Genomic DNA, 20,400 nt, shown 5'->3' on the forward strand with positions numbered 1-20,400 from the left:
TTCAAACTATCTCTGAATGTAGTTTGAGTGATCAGATCGCTCTAAACCCTGTCCACACTTGTCTTTAGCGCTCTCCATTTGTGATCAGACCACCTGAGATAGATAAAGCCAATGTAAATTAATTTATGTATGTCAATGCATGTATAAATCATGGCTTCTGTCAGTGAACTGCGGCTCTCAGTCAGTATAAGCCTCAAAAACACATAATATTGATAAACTCATCAAATTGTTGCTAGTGGTCAGTGACACACATATACACCATACACAGACACAGAATATTGCCATGCCAACACAGATAGCGTAGCGAGCAGTGGATTTTACCTCGTCGTCTCCCATAGCTCCTGGCTGCATGTGAACAAAAACAATACAGAACACTATGAAACAACTGACTGAACGCTTAACTTCATGACTGTGTAAATACAGGCAAATGTTTATGGATGAAATATTAACTACAGCTGGTCATCATAGTGGATGCTGGTGTTCCCTAAGGCCACAAACATACTTTTGAATCTGGCACTCAGATGTAGGTACACTAGTTAGACATAGGAATAGGCAATAAGGTTGTTATGATACCAAAATTGTAGGTGCAAGTATAATTTCACAATGTTGATGTCGGAAAGTCCTCAAACAATTATTGAAATAAAAATTAAGCAAATTACAAACAATGGAACAAATCAACACAAGAGAAGAAAGGTACAAATGAAATAAAAAGTGCTTTAAGTTTTTTAAGATCTATGGTCCAAGAGAAGCACTCGGGAAAGAAATAGGTACTACAAAAACTACAGAAAGTATTTAAATGTTAAATAAAACACTGCATATCCTTCAATGTATTACACTCACATCGATTCTCATCAAAGCTAGAAAGTTATTTAGTCAAAATCAATTTGGTTTTTGATTGGTTTTGATTAACAATTAGGACTGTGTTTGTTTGTTTTTTATTAGGTTGGCGTGACTTTAAGACCTAATGCACGGATCCAATGTACTAACGTACATCTGATTTTCTCCCAACTGTTTACAATCAAGACACTGACTGTGTTTTCATGAATACTCACCAAGACAAGCATTCTGACATATTTTTGTGTGCATTTGACCATTTAGGTGCAACCTGATTTTACTGCAAATTTGTATGATGTGATTTGTTGGAAAACATACAGTTTTAAAAAAAAATTACTATGAACCTGCAACCCTAAACCTAACCCTCAGTGTGGTGTGGGGAGGTTGTATGAGTATTTCAGAACCTCTTCACGTCACTCCAAATAATCACATGACGCACAGCACACACACTGGATCAACTGACCAACATTAGTGAAAGCTCTTAGAAATCTAACTAACGCATGTCCTTCTTGCTCATGTGACACAAACAAGCTTCACAATCAGTTCAACAGCACATAAGACTGTCAGAGCTGTGTGTGCACATGATCAGGCCTGAGTTTCTCAAAAGCATTGTAAGCCTAAGTAGATCGCAGAACCATTATCACCACAGGTGTCTAAGATCCTCTTAGCTCACAATGCTTTTGGGAAATGCAGCCCAGGACAGGTTGGTCCCAATCTCATCACTGCTCTTTTGCCCCTACTTTTTTGTCTAAATATAATTTTAAACTTTGTGTTCCACTCGGTCGAATTCACAAGCCTTTCAGGAATGTTCTATCTAGAGGGCCCTTTTTTAAGCGCTCAAATCACTTGTAATTGCGCTGTTGTCAAATACAAAAGTCTGGCTGCACATACTGTGTATGCTATGGGTGTCCAGACTTGCTCCTGGATGGTCAATGTCCTACAGAGTTTAGCTCCAGCTTGTCCCATACCTCACCTGCCTGGATGACTTTAGTAATTCTGAAGACTTTGATTAGCTGGTTCAGGTGTGTTTAACAGGGGTTATAGCAAAACTCTGCAGGACAGTGGCCCTCCAGAAGCAGGACTGGACACGGCTGGTTTACATGGACATCAGTGAACTGTGCTGATGATGAAAATTATGTAATGCGAGCCAACGCAGAATGCAGACAAGCAGACTCAGATTATTGTTAAAGTGTTGTAAGCATTCTCTTCAGTGTGTTCGGTGGGTTTTTGGTGGTTGGTACTAGTAATTAGTCGATAATCCAGCTGACCACTACTAATATTTTCAATTATCGCCATTATTAAGTTTTCGGTTTGGCCAGCAAGTCTTGGAAGCAGACTGATTTTTATTTTGACAGCATTGAGAACCTGGCGCTTGAGCGCATGCTCACAGGATTTTCTTTGGTTTTTACACATAGCCTACATTAGTATTTATGTACAGTGCTGGTGACATAAATTTTGTCTCTGTATGTACTTACTGTACAAACGCAGCCTGATTTTTCTAGGGCTGGTCCGAATACCATTTTTTAAGCTTCGAAGCTTTGGTAGTAATCAACACTGAATATTCAAAGCTTTGGAGGGAGGGGGCAGAACATATTCTTCTCTCTAATAAAGGCAGGAATCTCTGAGTGTCTGTCTGTTTGCATTTTTATTATGTTGAGAACCATTCAACCAATCGAATTCACGCATGGCTGGTTTGTTGCTGCAGACCCAAGGGAGTGCAGTGTCTCATTTTGGTGCAATATGGATAAGCGACATGTTCAGAATGAATAAACTTTTAATAAACTACAGAACAGCGTCACGCGGGCAGGGCTTATATGCTCTGAGAACGGACACTGCACTGCACTAGTGATACAAAACACACAGGTCTGTTAAGAGCAATACTTTTAATATAGACAAATTATTATTAGGCTGGGCTGCTGTACGTTTTTTTTATTTATTTTTTTATGAATTTTCCAAGCAAATTAAGTGCAGGTTTTTATCATGTGTAAAATTACTGATTAACATGACGGATAAAAGCAGCTTGTTTTTTTTTTTTACACTAACAATATACTGCAGTACTAGTACTAGCCTACTACTTTTCCACTAGCGTAAAACTTACAGATCTCAGGTGATTTTTCAAACTTGATGTGCTGTTGTGGTAGGCCAGTTTCAAATCATATATTTGGCACACTGCCTTTGGCACACAGCTGAGGACTTCAGCATTTTTGTCTTCTCTTCCATATGAACTGAATCATGACGATCACTTATGGGCGATTCATAAGCCACTTTTCCACTATCAGACTGAACGGTTCTCTTTGCTTAACTGTTCCATTATGTGCCGACCCGTTCGGGCTTATAGTAAAAAAAAAAAAAAAAAAAAAAACGTCTATATTCAAGCGCGAATGAGAACTGTTTTGCAGGGAATGCTAGGTGTTCAAAAAAAAAAGAATATTCGAATCTCAAAATTGAAAACTGAATGCAAACCCACCGAACAAATATTCAAATAATCGATTTAATAATAGATTTTTCCAACTGCATACTCCGTACACTCAGCTTGTATATGCGACATTTTATTTTATTTTTATTTTTTTGCACTAATTAGTTGTTCCACAATGTGGTAACACTGGCCCGGTCATTTGCTTCACAGCTGAAAAAGAAACTGAAAATTTACTAACTTAAGATTAAATCAGAGCTCTGCAACCCTGCTTCTGGAGACCCAGTGTCTGGCACTGTTTATTTCCAACCTGCATCAACACATCTGCCTTTGATTTTTCAAGTGGTCCCAAAGACACTGATTAGCTGGTTCAGGTGTGTTTGATGAGGGTTGGAGCTAAACTTTGCGGGACACCGATGCTGCATCTGAATATGCCTTCTTATGCCTACTTTGATCGTATATGGTAGGTGAAAAGCAGTAGGTGAAAAGAGTAGCATGTCCAGTTCATAATATTCAAAATCAGTAGGTGGAAAGTACCCGGATGACCAACTGAGATTCTAAAGTGCAGTAGGACACTTTACTACCCCATGAGGCGGGGCCACAGGCGAGGATTTATGAATGTCAGTGAAATGATGCAACTGACATTGGTAAATCACAGTAACAACATGGTGGATGTAATATCTCCAAATTCATTGCTACTTCTCAAATTCATACTAGATCATACTTTTAATGGTCGCCAAGAAAGTTATAACCCAAATATACTACCAACTAGACAGTTAAGTGATTTCACACAGAGCTTGGGTCTCTAGGAGTAGGGTTAAAGACCTCTGGATTAAATAGTCTGATCACATATATCACTTTATATGGACAATTCTGCTCTCTAAGATACTGGCATCAGCCATAAGAAAAAGCTATACTGGTCGACCACTGGACCGATTCAAAGTCAATTCCCAAAACCGATAATCTAGTCTAAACTTAGTAAACGCCACCGATTAAAGACACAAAGCAAACAAAATGAAGGCTTTTGTCTACAACAACAGTTATTTTTAGAGTATAATCTATGATGATCCAATTACCCAAAAAAGAATGCAACAGCTGTTACTGAAATATGTCATCCCAAGAGAGCAAAGCACAATCGTGCGCAGCTTCAGAGATTGTGATCCAAACCGAGCATACTGAATATCAGCTCAGCCAAACACAACAGAGTTGAGTTCAGTCACGCTGGCTAAAAACGGATGGAGCCCTACTGGCAGACACTCTGTCTGGATGCAGCGAGCGGATTGGTCAGACAGGATTACCTCACCATGTATCAAAGTGAAATGCAAAATTGTTGAAATTCCATTACAGAGCTACTCATTTGTAACTCAGGTGCAAAAACATCAGGAAAATATGTGTGAAATAACATTAAGGCAATATTACGTAAATGACTTAAGCGAGAACATTTGAGAGTGGCAAAGTGAGCCAAACCTCAGCATTATGATGAATAAGTATGAAAGCTTTTCAACCGAAGAACATGCCTGAAGAGAGGATTTCAGAAACACAGATAAAGACATCAAGCCTTGGTACCTCAATTAAAAAACATATCTTTAAACGTATTTATTGTGGCCCAATGGTCCAAAGGTACAGTAACCTTCAATGCAAGGTGTGACTGGGCAGAACTTTAAGGTTTAACAGAATTTCTCAAACAATTAAATAGCAATATAACTACTAGAATGAAAAAAAAAAATTGTTGTGGACATGGACGCTAGATGCTAAATGCTAACAGACATCCATCCATGCTAAAATACACAAATTAGTAAGTGTACGTCACATCTCTGGGAATAATAACTTGTTTTAAGCAGTACATCTTCATCAAAAAGATTTATGTTTATATGTTTCCAGGCCTACATTGGTAGGGCTGTCTCTAAAGATGGCCTCTGCTCCATATGAGTGTATTACAGACAGAAGAAAACAAAACAAAAACTGTAGCTCACTGTCATAATTACCATTGAGCATGAGTAGGCTGTCAGCGCCTGGGTGGGGACATCCCACACGGCCTGAACATGAGAGAGGGAGACAGAAAGAGAGAGAGAGAGAGCAGTATGAAACATACAGCCATACGCCAGTGTTACAAAACCTACAAAGCTGCCTGTGTAGGGAGCATTTTAAGCATCTAGATCCCAGATTGCACTGCTACAAGCTCACTGGAACAGACCAGCTAACAACCTTTGTAACCTTTTGCGTTTTTTTAAACATCATATCATTAGCTTAGCAACATGTTAACTGAATCACTTTCAGAATGACTTTTTTCCAGCTGATGATTGATAAAAACACCAATCAGAATCCCCCAGAATTAAAAGATACTGAGCATTAAATATTGAACTAGCTTTGCTGTGTTACAAGGTCACCCTCACATTTGACCTTGGTCACATGACACATGCAAACATAAAGCGTCAAATCTCTGAAGCTCTGTCACATGACACATCCCAGTTAGACCCGTGAGCACTTAAGACACAGAAATATTCACTTTGCATCTGTGTTTGTCAGGCGCTCTGTGACATGGGGGATGGTTAGGATGAAGGGCCCAGCCAGAGTGAGGGGCCCCGTCAGATAGAGGGAAGGGCAAATAGAAATGTTTGGTTTTCTGTGATATATTACACATTGTTGTTGCATATTCTGCTGATTTTTCACCCACAGATTAGATTTTGTTGAAATTGCAAGGGCTGCATGGCTTCTTTCTGTTGTGTGATAAATATAAATTATCTTTTTTTCTGTGTGATTTTGGGGTCAAATGTGGAAACCTGCCTATGTTGTCCTGAGATTTGTCCATAATCTAGTCTGACCGATTTTTTGAAAACATCCAGGTACACAGAGAATCAGCTGTAATTCTTCCAAGTCCTCTTAACACACAACACACACAAACACACACCATCTGTTGTCCAATTATTAAACGTGGACGCTGCTAGAGACATTACAATGTTTCACAGAGCTCCTGTCATCTATCCACAGTGAATCAAACTATTGTTTCGTTTCATCTGCTCTGATTACGCACAACAACATCACAAGACCAACCAATACTGTATCGCATCTGCCAAGTGTTTAATATTTCAACAGCATTGTGTTGTTTTGAGTGCTTTAGCTGGTGTCAGCACATTCCCTGATGCTGGCAACTGCTCAAGATGACCTGTTAACCGAGCCGTCGTTTATTAAGCAGGTTTCTTAGGAGTGATTCGCTCAGGACATCTCCCATGATCTGTTTCGATTAAGTGCACAGCAGCATGTTTGAAGAGCTGAAGCACAGGTAGCTTAGCTAATAAAACATTTACATCATAATCTGGTAGTTTTATACTATTAACCCCCTAATTTAAACAGATTAAAGTCAACACTGAAATGCCATTTGAAAGTTATATCACTTTCATACTTCCTGACTGAAACAGGACATTCCAGAGCATCCCGTTCTTTCCAAATGATAACATTTCTATTATATATTGTTATTTGCTATAATTGCTGTGACCTTTATTAACACTGACAGTGACCAGCATTAAATTATAGTGTTAACTGAGGCAATACTTTACAACGGCTGAATTATATCAATTATGCACGATCAAGTGTTAATATAAATAAGGTTTCATGTTGATTTTAAAGGAGGGCTTGTGTAAACCGTAGAGGCCCTCACTCATGCTCCTGTCCTTTATCTGTCACACACAGGGTGGCAGAGTGTGTCCTGTGCTAAATATAGGCTGTACCCACACCCTTGCCTCTCTCTCTCTCTCTCAGTCTCTGCAGTAAGTGCCGCCCCATGTGTCTGGTCCATCTGCTCCAGCAGGCTGAACGAGAAGCTCCAGTGAGAGGGGCAGACAGAGAGTGGGTGTAGCGCAGTGCCACACCCTGATCACAGCACCACACGCACCTCTCTGCCCTCCTAGAGACACACCGCTCGACACAAAAGCATCTCCAACTGAATGATAATTGGGCTTAAATAAAGCAAAAGGCCAAGACAGACAGTGCATTACAGTTATTTTACCACAGAGCATGGTAGGGCTGTCGATTATTCCCTTGACATTGTAATTGCGATTATTATTTACATTGAATGATGTTTACATCATTGTTTGAAGCAACCGATGAAAATAAACTGAAACTAAAAAGCTATTATTGCTTTTCTATATGGTCTTTGGTTCTTTTAATTGTGATAATTTTGACTCACATTTAACAAAAACCCACCAATTCACTATTCCAACAAATTAGAATATGATGACATGCCAATCAGCTAATCAACTCAAAACACCTGCAAAGGTTTCCTGAGCCTTCAGAATGGTCTCTCAGTTTGGTTCACTAGACAATCATGGGGAAGACTGCTGATCTGACAGTTGTCCAGAAGACAATCATTGACACCCTTCACAAGGAGGGTAAGCCACAAACATTCATTGACAAAGAAGCTGGCTGTTCACAGAGTGCTGTATCCAAGCATGTTAACAAAAGGTTGAGTGGAAGGAAAAAGTGTGGAAGAAAAAGATGCACAACCAACCGAGAGAACCGCAGCCTTATGAGGATTGTCAAGCAAAATCGATTCAAGAATTTGAGTGAACTTCACAAGGAATGGACTTAGGCTGAGGTCAAGACATCAAGAGCCACCACACATAGACGTGTCGAGGAATTTGGCTACAGTTGTCGTATTCCTCTTGTTAAGCCTCTCCTGAACCACAGACAACGTCAGAGGCATCTTACTCATCTGGGCTAAGGAGAAGAAGAACTGGACTGTTGCCCAGTGGTCCAAAGTCCTCTTTTCAGATGAGAGCAAGTTTTGTATTTCATTTGGAAACCAAGGTCCTAGAGTCTGGAGGAAGGGTTGAGAAGCTCATAGCCCAAGTTGCTTGAAGTCCAGTGTTAAGTTTCCACAGTCTGTGATGATTTGGGGTGCAATGTCCTCTGCTGGTGTTGGTCCATTGTGTTTTTTGAAAACCAAAGTCACTGCACACGTTTACCAAGAAATTTTGGAGCACTTAATGCTTCCTTCTGCTGACCAGCTTTTTGAAGATTGATTTCATTTTCCAGCAGGATTTGGCACCTGTCCACACTGCCAAAAGCACAAAAAGTTGGTTAAATGACCATGGTGTTGGTGTGCTTGACTGGCCAGCAAACTCACCAGACCTGAACCCCAGAGAGAAGGCAGATGAGCTGAAGGCCACTGTCAAAGATAACTGGGCTTCCATACCACCTCAGCAGTGCCACAAACTGATCACCTCCATGCCACGCCGAATTGAGGCAGTAATTAAAGCAAAAAGAGCCCCTACCAAGTATTGAGTACATGTACAGTAAATGATCATACTTTCCAGAAGGCCAACAATTCACTAAAAAGTTTTTTTTTTATTTTTTTTTATTGGTCTTATGAAGCATTCTAATTTGTTGGAATAGTGAAGTGGTGGGTTTTTGTTAAATGTGACCCAAAATCATCACAATTAAAAGAACCAAAGACTTTAACTACTTCAGTCTGTGTGCATTGAATTTATTTAATAAACGAATTTCACAATTTGAGTTGAATTACTGAAATAAATTAACTTTTCCACGACATTCTAATTTATTGAGATGCACTTGTATACATTGGATTGGTTTCTTCTTTAAATAAAAAAAAGTAAAAAATATGCATGTTATCATAATGTTATATTAAAACTATAATTAAAACAATGGTAAAACCCTTAAGATTACCTGTAGAAAAAAAAAAAACACATCTTAAGCATGTAGAATAACATAAGTGGACTTTGAACAATTAATTGCCGCTTTGAACGATTACGTAATTGTGGCATCCGTAATTAGAAATTTGTTGCAGCCCTAAAGCATGGAGTACTTGAAACCTTCAACATAAAATGCTAGGGGACTTGATCTTATCCATTGATAATTCACTTAATGGGGAAAAGTGGGAATAAGATACTAAAACATACAGAGGAGGTTGAAGGGAAGGGGTGAAAACTAAGAGAGATTTGTGATGTTACCCAAAAGGAAAAGTCGTTTCAGAGGCCAAGCAAAGAAATGCACTTAATTGTAATGAATGTGCACATGTAGAATGTTTAAAAAACTGTACTCGTAGATAATATAATTAATGAAATAAAATCCCATTTAAATGTACTTGATTTTCATGACACATTTAAGCACAATTTTAAAATGTGCACTTGTAATGTAAAATTAAAAGTTTTACATTAAAGTACATTTTAAATCATTATATTTTAAAAATCTCATGTAGTTCTTCAAAGTACACTTATTTTGATGTGCTGACTAACATACTAAAGCACATGTAAAGTAATTGATTATAATTGAACTGTTGTGTGTTGTTTTACATACATTTAAAGTTATAAAATATATTAAATGTAGTCAGTTCCAACAGGATCATTACAAATGTGTAATTATAAATATATTTAAATATATGACACATAAAAAGTTCCGATAAAAAATAAATTAAAGTATATTCTAGTTTAGCATAAAAGCTTGTCAGTACATTCATCAGTACACTTTAACAATATTTCCAAGACAATAGAAGTAATTATTAATTTATATATAAAGATTCTTACTTCACAGGGTCAAAACATTCAGCTAATTTCATTTAATATACATTTTAACTTAATAATATAATATAATATAATAATATACATTTTCAACTATAATACATTTTAATTTAACTACAATTAACATAGAATTCTGTGTCTGAAAACATCACATTCACATTATACTTAAGTATATTGTTAAAGTATATCATTTTTGTAATAAGTACTTTTTTGAATGAATGCTAAAGTGTACTTTTTAAAAAATGTTCAATCTTGATGAAATATTTTGGAGTAATAATATGTTGGATATTGAAAAATAAGTGGGGACAAAATAATCAACTGTGATTTCATACTGACATTTAAAATGGCAAATTCACTATTTCACATAGCCACAGGTAGCTTATTGCTTATGTTAGACTGATTTATGAATAAACCAGACAAAAAATGAAAGATGCAACACGTTTGTGCATTATTATTTTAATTTAACTGCTGTGTGTTAACAGGTGTGTGCACATTGGCCATATACAGTATATTTACAGCCCTGAAAGACAGCGGAGACCAGGACAACTAGATGAGCCCCAGATACAGACCCCCTGTGAAGACCTTGTCTCAGACGACCACCGGGACAAGACCACAGGAAACAGATGATTCTTCTGCACAATCTGACTTTGCTGCAGCCTGGAATTGAACTGCTGGTTTCGTCTGGTCAGAGGAGAACTGGCCCCCCGACTGAGCCTGGTTTCTCCCAAGGTTTTTTTCTCCATTCTGTCACTGATGGAGTTTTGGTTCCTTGCCGCTGTCGCCTCTGGCTTGCTTAGTTAGGGACACTTCATTTACAGCGATATCGTTGACTTGACTGCACAGATACTATTTAAACTGAGCTGAGCTGGATGATGACATCACTGAATTAAATGATGAACTGCCTTTAACTGAAAATATTGTCATTTTGCATTATTGACACACTATTTTCCTATTTAATACTGAAAAGTGCTTTGACACAATCTGTATTGTTAAAAGCGCCATATAAATAAAGGCAACTTGACTTGACTATATAACGCCACTTTTAGATATTAAGAAACATTTTTTCTTTTTTGGCCATCACAAAGCTCAACACAACCTTCTCAATTATACCCTCCTTTTATTTCCATTAATCAAAAGTAAAGAAAATAAGCTAAATCAGTACAAAACACTGGACAGACCTTACATGAGCCATATATAGTGAAATCTGTCCTCAACTTCCTTAAAAAGCGACAGCACGATGAGCAGGAAATGGATCTTACCCTTCAGTGGGTCCTGCTCCGCCCTCATGATGTCGATCAGGGAGCTCTCCAAGGAGTGCATGTTCAAGCTGTCATACATCCTGGACCGATCCTGAGGAAGAGAGAGTTGAGGAACATGTCAGTGTTATGGGATTGCATGCAGCACACTAATGCAGTCAGGAGCACACAGGCACACCAGAATGCAGGGAATAGTACACAGGTCACCACTGAATCCCTGAATACTGCAGCAGACTGAATGTTGGTTAGCCGCTGGAATGTTGTTTGTAGAGCTGTCACTGGTGGAATTAACCAGGTGTATTCTGGACCGAAAGTTCAACCAAACTAGTCTCGGCGAGTGGCTGTTTTTAGGCAGAATGAAACCATTTTGTTTGTCGCTTGTTTTTGTTTTTCCGTCGCATTACCAGAATATCCCTCTTCTATTCTGCAGGCGTTTAAAGCGGCATCCCATCTCCCGGTCACAACACCTGCCTGACAACATGCCACAGATATCTGCGTCATAACCGTAATGAGCCCAAGAAGAAATGTGAACATAAACACAGCCTCACAGACCTGCGTGTGCACATCACAGGAAACACACGCTCACACAGACACAGCACACACACAAGACCAAGAACATAAGCTTCAGGCTCAACACAGGAGACCCTGATTATGAACACACTTCTGAAAACGTATTGAATTTTCATAATAAATACTTTTTTAAAAAGTATGCTAAATGGTACTTCTTGTGTTTTTAAAATGTGGCACAGACACTAAAATAACTATTTGACAATTTCCGTAACAAATGTTAGTCAGAATGGTGTGCACTTTGCTCTTCATAACCTGTAGATTCTAGTTTATGTAAATTATGCTGCAGTATGAAGTGTTATAGTATGTGGTCCATCACCCAGAATCTCCAGCAAACACATAGACACCATTAACCAACAGCAGGAGCATATCAGATCACTGCTGCCCATCACTTCCCATCATCACCCACTTCAGTCCAGCTCTACAGTTATTCTAATGGAAAAAATATATATATACAGTATATATAAGTGTTGAGACCAAACATGCATGAAAGCACCTTGACAAAATTATTAGTTCTGAAGACGAGAAATTTGGTGTTGGGTAAGAAAATGGGCAAAATAAAAGTGGTGATTCTACTCTTTTGACTCTATAACATCACTGTTGAAGAGTAATTCGCTGGTGAAGCATATTTACTTATTGTAGAGTTAACGAAAGTCATCATGTGCATTGTAATATTAGAGGCAGATGTCCCAACAAATGTCAATAGACCGGGAAGATTTTAAAACGAGCGATTCATTCATAAATTTGTATGACTTTGCCTTTACGCTGTGGAAATACTAACAGAAGACAGAAGACGATAAGTGGTCTATAGGCTACAGTCTAATATGTGCTACAGCTATCCTTGCTGACAGATAAATGGATACTTATGATAGATGCAGTTTGGAAAGCACAAAGAGAGCAAGTGTTGACCGCATCACACACAGATGCTTCCAATTGGCCCTGTCATGGCCATCTGCCTCCCAGTTACAGCAGCTTTTAGAAAGCAAGAGCTTATATCATTCCAGCATCCAGTCGTATTCACAGGCCCACACAGCGGAGCTTACAGACAGCACGAGGCTGTAAGAAGCTAAATATAGTTTTAGCAACATTGCCAGAAATAGTGTCTGAAAAGCAGCTCAGTCCTCCAGTGAAGAACACGAGGACTGAAGACTCTTGATCCGAGAGTTTGGGGTTTATGCTACCATTCAATACCAAATTCGAAATGTTTATTAAAAACATTTATAGGCTCACCTTTTTATAACCTCTTTTTTCCTTTTCTCCTGCATCCATTTCAGAGTTTTTCATTAACTAGCCTTGTAGTCGAAACCAGTCTGGTTCAAGACCGAGGCCACATGTTCCTGAGTTATTTAAGACCTTGACCATGAAGATAAGTACATATTTTCATGGACTCAGGAGCATGTGGACTCGGATTCCACCCTGTTCTGGTCTCGGCATTGATTCAAACACATCTCGACTACACATCCGAATCTGAAACTGAATGAAAACTCTTTGTAACAACATTGCATCTCTGTCTTTCTCTCCTTCCTCCATTTCTATCTGTCTTGTTTCTCTTGTCAGAACATGACGCATTTGATCTCTGGAACGCAGAGCAAATGCAGAGAAGGAAGCAGAGGACAGGAGGAGAGAGGAGAGGCCGTGGAATGTGAGGAATTCCAAACGGCACCCTGTTTATGGAAATGAACAATACCGTAGGTGCTAGTAGAGTCAGACCTGTTTCCTGAGAGAGGAGAAAAGAAAGTGATGGAGGCCAGACTGCATGCATCTCAGGTTCCTCATTTCAGTTCTGTTAGGCTTGGCATTTAAGGAATTAGCTGTGACGTGCCAAACACTGATCTGCTCCAAAATGAAGTACAAATGAACAGTGAATTCTGAGTCTTTTTGTACTTGAGTCCTTAGACCATACCAATATTACAACATGTCCTCCAACCAATACGCCCATAGTGTCAAAATCCCTGAAATACGACCCATCAGAGCGTATACTACAATTGCTCCCCTATCGGCAACAGGACACTTTCGTAATAATGCTTTGTACTCTTTTATTTGCACTATAATTTGGGTTTTGTGTAGCTCAGTTGGAAGAGCATCGCATTATACGATGATATGTAATCATGTGATCATGCGATCATGGGTTTGATCCCAAAGAACGCACATGCAAATAAAATGTATATGCTCTGTAAATAATGATTTTGCATAATTTCTGTGAGGGGTTGGTTTAGGGGCGGGGTTAGGTGTGGTCATTCGTACGAATTCGTATTAATAAGCCACCTAGTAAAATATGTACAAATTGCCGTGAGATCGGGTTGTAAAAAGTCCAAAAAAAGGCATTTAAATAAACACACATTTTGATTGTTAATGACAGTCATGCATCATTTCATGACGACAGACACAACACGAAACTGTCATTATTTTTACACCCGCTAGAGGCCACTTAACTTTAAAACGTAAATATAGGTCGTAATAAGGTGCTTGCACAAATTACCTATGGGGTCGTTTTTTGTTGGAGGACAGTCTGCAATATAACCAACCACAGCTCTTGATGACAGAAAGGCAAATGAAATATGTCAAAACAAAGCAGGTTTAATCCAAGAGTATCTATGGGGATCTATAGCCATTAGCACACAGAGCCTGAATAAGATTAGTCATCCTTACCCTCTACTGTCGCTAAAAGTACCAGTAAATGGTGCCATGTCGATACTAACATAAAAAGTAACAATAGCAGCTGAGGTTTAAGCGAGAGGATGAACACCCAGCTACAGGTGTCACAGACAGGGAGTTTCCTCGTACACTTCAGTGATTCACATGTAAATGACCTGCTGTTTCATTCCATCTACAAAACAATGACAAAAATGTGTTACTCTTGCCTGCTTTCTCTGTCAGCCTCTCACACCCTCACAGTTTCTCACTTTCAGCTTGGACTCTCATGATCTACATTTACATTTATGCATTTAGCAGACACTTTTATCCAAAGCGACTTACAGTGCATTAAGGCTATACATTTTTTTTTTTTTTTACCAGATCTTATATTTCAGTAGGGCTGGGCAATATATTGTATATTATTTACTATATATTTGCGATGATTTATTTATTTATTTGGTAATATAAAAAATTGTGAATATCACAAACATTTCATTTTCATTGTTTATTCGACCATCATTTTGCGACTTATGATTGTGAGAATGTTAAAGTATTTTAGCATCTTGGCTATTTTAATTAATATTTTAGTAGCAAAAATGGTTCAAACTGTTGATTCAAATCATTCAGATATGCTGATTTGCTGCTCAGGAAACATTTCTGATTATTATCAATGTTGAACACAGTTGTGCTGCTTCATATTTTTGAGAAAACTGTGATATATTATTATTATTATTATTATTATATATTATTATTTTATTTTTATTTATTTATTTATTTTTCAGCAATATTATATGAAAGTTGATAGAAAGGTCAAAAGAACAGCATTTATTTCAAATAGAAATCTTTTGTACCATAAATGTGTTTACTGTCACTTTTGATCAATTTAATGCATCCTTGCTGAATAAAAGTATTAATTTCTTTCAGAAAAAAATAAAATAAAATAAAAAATCACCTACCCCAAGCTTTTGAATGGTAGTGCATACATACATTTTATACTTTTTTAAACCCATTTCAGAGCAAATATACCCCCCCCATCCCAGTGCCAGGAGATCTTAGAAAATCAATAAACACAGATTACATGAGATTGCACTTAAAATTCTATGAGATTAATGTACATTTCATAGTCCCATGTGGCACATCTAACAGCAAACAGCAAATGAAACAGATTGAATTGATTTTGCCAAAAAGCACACTGACACTAGATGGGCTAATTTTTCTCTAAGCCTAGACTAAACAAACAGCGAGGATAGCAGTGCTCTACTGAATGGGCTTATTTTTGTCCAGAAGTGAATTCAGACTGTGAGAAACCAGCCAAGCCAAACAATAATGAAGGGAGAGGACAGGTTCCTTCGGGATGAAACCGCCAAAACCCTTGATGACCTCACTGTGAGTCATCTTTGTCTTCAGATCCTGTAGAAGGTCCTGAACGTACTCGTGATCAACAGTGACGCACAACAACCACACACAGGGTGTACCGGGCGTACACACACACAACACGTCTGATGCAGATGCATACTGACCAGCAATTAAATAATAGCATGGACCCTGCTGCATGGGCCGCCCATCCCTACCCAAGTACATCGATGCTCATCCCAGCACACATACATACCTGCAGCGGCAGCAGAGTGTTGCTGTTGTTGTCGGTACGGAACATGTTTTCTTCGATCCAGGATTTAGGTCCCAGAAAGCCGGCGGAGCGGGGAAACTTGGGCGGGGCGATGACGTTACTGGAGAAGGGTTTCTTCATGGGAGAGATCTGGTTGATCGAGCCGGGCACACCCATGCCGCCCCCACGCCGGTGGTCTCTGCCCCAGGACACCCCTCCAGAGGTCCAGCCGCTGCCCTGATGGCTGCCCCATGGCGACTGCTTCATCATGGGCTACAGACAGACAGAAAGTATAGTCAGGTACAAAACACAAGTACTTAAATGCAAACACTACGGTTCACTCGCTGGCCATGTTGGGAACGCACTCGGCCATCTGTTTTTAGTCCTGCAAGTACAGCTCCCATCTAACTGAATGGGGAAATGCCAAAATCTCAAAATGTACTTGTCATACTCACATTTCTATAACATTTCAAATCAGCAATAAAATCTGACATGAATGAATGGTATCATAAATGTTTCTTTCCCTCAGATTACGTTAATAAACTGTATATTTTAGGTTGATATAGACAGTGAGCATGTGGTGTTGGAGAAAGAGCATTTTATTGAACAAAAATCTGCCTAGTTAAGTGTGAAGTTGGGCTTAATTGTATTGAGCGTGCACTTTATTGCATAAATGTGTTAAAGGTCATTTTCATCAACTATTTGGAGAACACTAGAATACAGATGACCTCAATGCTAACAGAAACTAAGCTACAAATATAACCTGTGTGTGGGAATCTGAATGAGACTGACTATGCCAGTGTGTGTTCCTCTGAGCATGGCCAGGCTTTGCCTTACTGTACAAGTAAGAAGATTTAAAGCTTTACATCTTACACTCCACATCTCGTGAACACAGTGGCAACAACACGCACTCTCTTTATCCAAGAACATAAGGCAAAAACACACACGAATGCGCTTCTTCACAAAGCGTATGCACCAAACAGTGACGAACAGACAAACACATTTTCAGTTTCAGCATGTGTTGTCACTGCATTGTGTGCACAACTCTCCCCAAATAAGAGTCCCCACCCTTCTCCATAATGTCTTACCAGAAAAAACCGTAACATAAAATTACTCACAGATCATGATCATTGTCATACCTCTCACACCTACCACACACACAAGATTCTGGACTCCTGAATAAAGGGTGTCTTCAGCTTAGCCCTAATATAATGCTAAAAGATATTCACTCTTAACAGCTGTTACACCAGCATGACTTCACATGTAGGATTATCACTGTGACCTATAGGGCCACTCCAAAAATCATGTGACCGTCTCCCCTCCACCTCTACCCCACCCCCACAAGACCAGACGCACACACACACACACACACACACACACACAGATACTGAGGCCTACCATAATCCACCACCACCAGATACTAAGATATTGCATCTGTAACATCAAACACACTGGGTTCTGCACAGTGCATATCACTCATAATGCATCTAGAACACTGTATGTGAGTGTTCTTGTGGAAAACAGACTCTAGACTGATTCAGATCAGTACTTTGTGTTTTGAATCAATCCATAGAGAAAAAAAGGCTAATAAGAGTCATTTATTTGTAAATCTGATTATACTGTGTGTTTGCTGTTGCTTGCTAGGGAAGACAATGCAATAAAAAACATACTGTGTATTTTTTTTTCTTTCTTTTTTTCAGACTGCAAACACACGACATTGATCTAATAAAATATAATTTATTTTGTGCTAATGTAGATTCGGTAGCTATGCAATGAACACTGTTATACATTTTTAAATATGCAAATATAATATCAAAGAAATGCTGAAATGCAAAGGAATACTAGCATTCACCAAAATGGCCCCCATGCCATATTAGTGAAATGCCTGTGCATACTGCAGATTACAGTAATAACAGCTTTTTCTAAAACTGCTGCAGTTTAGCAGGGTGTTGACATCTCCGGCCTCTAAGCTCTCAGTAGGAGATTTCACTGAATGCCCTAAAGGTCAAGACAATCCCGGAATGTCACGTGAAGCCCTTGAGCCTGTGTCCGCTTTCAGAAACAAACACGGCTGTGTGGAAAAAAAACATACTACTATTTCCTGCGCTACGCAGTGTGAATGCAGATAACCGGCTACATTTTTGCAAAACTGTTTCATATAAAACCTGTGCACGCTGTTCAGAATACCATATCCCACAATGCACTGAACTCGATCTGACCTTGCATTTCCACTGACTTCTCTTTCTTGACTCACCAATTCATTGTAGCACCACAAGTTATGACACAACACCACATTGCATTAAAAGGCACCAAAATTATGAGATTACAACTGCCATTCACAATGTTTCATGCTAGAATGTATGAGGCTACAGTTTGAAACATTTACTGTTGCATAATGCATTCTGTTGCCACATACTGGTGTTAATATGATTCTTTGACAGACTTATCCTATGCGTACTAAAGCTGCATTTAATCAAATATACAGTATAAATGTAAATATTATTAGAATTAAAAATATCTCAAGGCCGCGATTGCGTCACAATGACAGTCCAACAGCCGGCTTCTACAAAGGCTAAGTATGTGCTTATTTTCTCAGGGAACACGTTATATATTGTGTTTGACTAAATGGGTTCTCTCACCTGGTGGTGGTGGTTGTAGTTGTTCCTCTGCTGCAGAAAGGCGCCCTGCTGCGGGGGGATCTGCGGGCTGACCGGGGACCGGCGGCTCTGCGGTGCCTGCGGGGGGACGTTGATCTGGGGGGGAAAGGGGCTGCTGAAGCCCTGCACTGGGCACGGGTTGGCCGAAAAGCTCTGGAAGAAACCGGGGTTGATAGAGGAGGGGATGCCCGGGTAGAAGTTGTCAGGCTCGGTGGTGGGGATCGGGTTTATTGCGTTAGCGGAACTGGAGACGGGCGGAGGCGGTGAGCTCGTCTGCACGGACCACGGCGTTCCGAAGGCGGGCAGGGTGGGGGAAACCGAGCCGCCGCCGCCGCCGGGGTTCTGCATCTCCGGGAAAGCGGCCGCGAGCATGTTACTGCCGCCGGTGCCGTTGTTAATGTGGTGGGCGCTGGGAGACTCCATCTGGGTCTTCACCTTGAACGATGGCGCATCGGTGTCCAGGCCCGTGGAAGAAGAGGAGGAGGAGGAGGAGTACGGCTGTTGTTGCTGCTGCTTCGGCGGCTCAGCCTGCTGATGTATGTTCCGGTCGAGCTGAAGGTCACCGGCTGTCTGTGCGTGACCTACAGCGGAGAAGCGGCTCAGGTCGCTGTCGGCGGCGCTGCTCTGCTCGCTGTTGGACTGAGAAGCTGTCAGCCCCGCAGGCTCATCCTGCATGTTGCGCTGATGTGACGGGAAAAGAGGGGACACCAGAGGCGAGCTGCTGGGGCGCACCGGAGACGCGCTGGGATAGGGTGTGAATGCGCCTCCGCCGAGCCGTGTGGAGCTGCTGCTGATGTTCGCTGTCTGCAACAAACCGAACCCGTAATCACCCATTTAACTGCGTCAAAACAGCGCAGCTCTCCTATTCCCAGGCCTGCTCAAGAACAATAAGAGAGGCACTGTGTCCTATAACTTCCTAAAGCCTGTTTGGAGCGAGAGAGGAGGAGCTTTCGGTCGAGTCAGAGAGCCGCAATGTGCGCGTCACTCATTCATTATTCAGGAGGTGCAGCAGAGCAGACCAGTCCGCCCGGTCTGAATGCTGCTGAGCTTGCTTTGACATGGTCGGAAAGATGGCAGCTGCTTGCTCAACTGCTCGTTCGGGTGTCTTCCAGTCTTTTCACCTTTAGCCTTTATAATCTGCCGAGGCCATGTGGTTCATGCGTGGTTCTAATAAAGCAGTAATAAACTCCTTACTGTGCTTAGTAACCAGATGAAATTATGAACATTCATATATCAATTTGCCAGTGTTGGGAAGGTTACTTTGGAAATGCAATTGGTTACAGATTGCAAATTACCCTCTTTAAAATGCAATAAGTGTAACTATTTCAGTTACTTTATTAATGTAACAGATTACATTTGATTACTTTTTGATTGCTTTTCTAAATTTCTAACTTGTTAATCTTGTGAAACTGTTAATCATTTTGAAACATTTAAAGCAGGCAGGGTTAGAACTCAACACTGATTACTGTCAAAATCCTTCATTCTTGAATTAAGATTATAAAAATGTAATTTTAAAGCACATCCACCACAAAATCAGACTTTAGCAGCACTTTTTACTTTAGATAATTCTGAGATTAAATACAGATTTAAAATCATAAGACATTGTTTAATAGTTATGATACTGTTTTTGAAATCAAATCTTTGCATAGTTGTGACAGGAAACACTAGCATCTAACAATGTTGGGTGTAAAGTGTATTTTATACAATGTACTATATTATGCTGTTTATAAGCATTAAATAACCTACTGTACAGTATGTATAGCATATTGTGTGGTGTATTCTAATGTACTATGTAATAAACAGTCTAGTATAATCTGTGTAGTCCATTATGTACTGTACAGTTGTATATTATTTAATATATTGTGTAGTGTATACTTAATTGTGTTGTAATTGTACACTT

General features: G+C 39.7%; 1 protein-coding gene across 4 annotated transcripts in view; it reads right to left on the reverse strand.

Annotated features, from left to right (window-relative positions):
* Nucleotides 1–19,513, reverse strand: part of LOC109065381 (cytoplasmic polyadenylation element-binding protein 2-like) — a 29,764-nt gene extending 10,251 nt beyond the window's left edge. Inside the window, exons 1-5 of one of the 4 annotated variants that reach the window (XM_042712580.1) lie at nucleotides 18,483–19,513; nucleotides 15,847–16,116; nucleotides 11,040–11,130; nucleotides 5,233–5,283; nucleotides 322–345 (exon numbers count right to left, since the gene is read on the reverse strand). In XM_042712580.1, coding sequence (XP_042568514.1) covers nucleotides 322–345; nucleotides 5,233–5,283; nucleotides 11,040–11,130; nucleotides 15,847–16,116; nucleotides 18,483–19,334 — 1,288 coding nt within the window. In that variant the 5' untranslated portion in view covers nucleotides 19,335–19,513. The remainder of the gene's footprint in view (nucleotides 1–321; nucleotides 346–5,232; nucleotides 5,284–11,039; nucleotides 11,131–15,846; nucleotides 16,117–18,482) is intronic. The other 3 variants (XM_042712582.1, XM_042712581.1, XM_042712583.1) reach the window with 3 other exon arrangements.
* Nucleotides 19,514–20,400: the final 887 nt, after the last annotated feature.

This window comes from Cyprinus carpio, chromosome A23 (genome assembly GCF_018340385.1).
Source record: "Cyprinus carpio isolate SPL01 chromosome A23, ASM1834038v1, whole genome shotgun sequence".
Classification (NCBI taxonomy): Eukaryota; Metazoa; Chordata; class Actinopteri; order Cypriniformes; family Cyprinidae; genus Cyprinus; species Cyprinus carpio.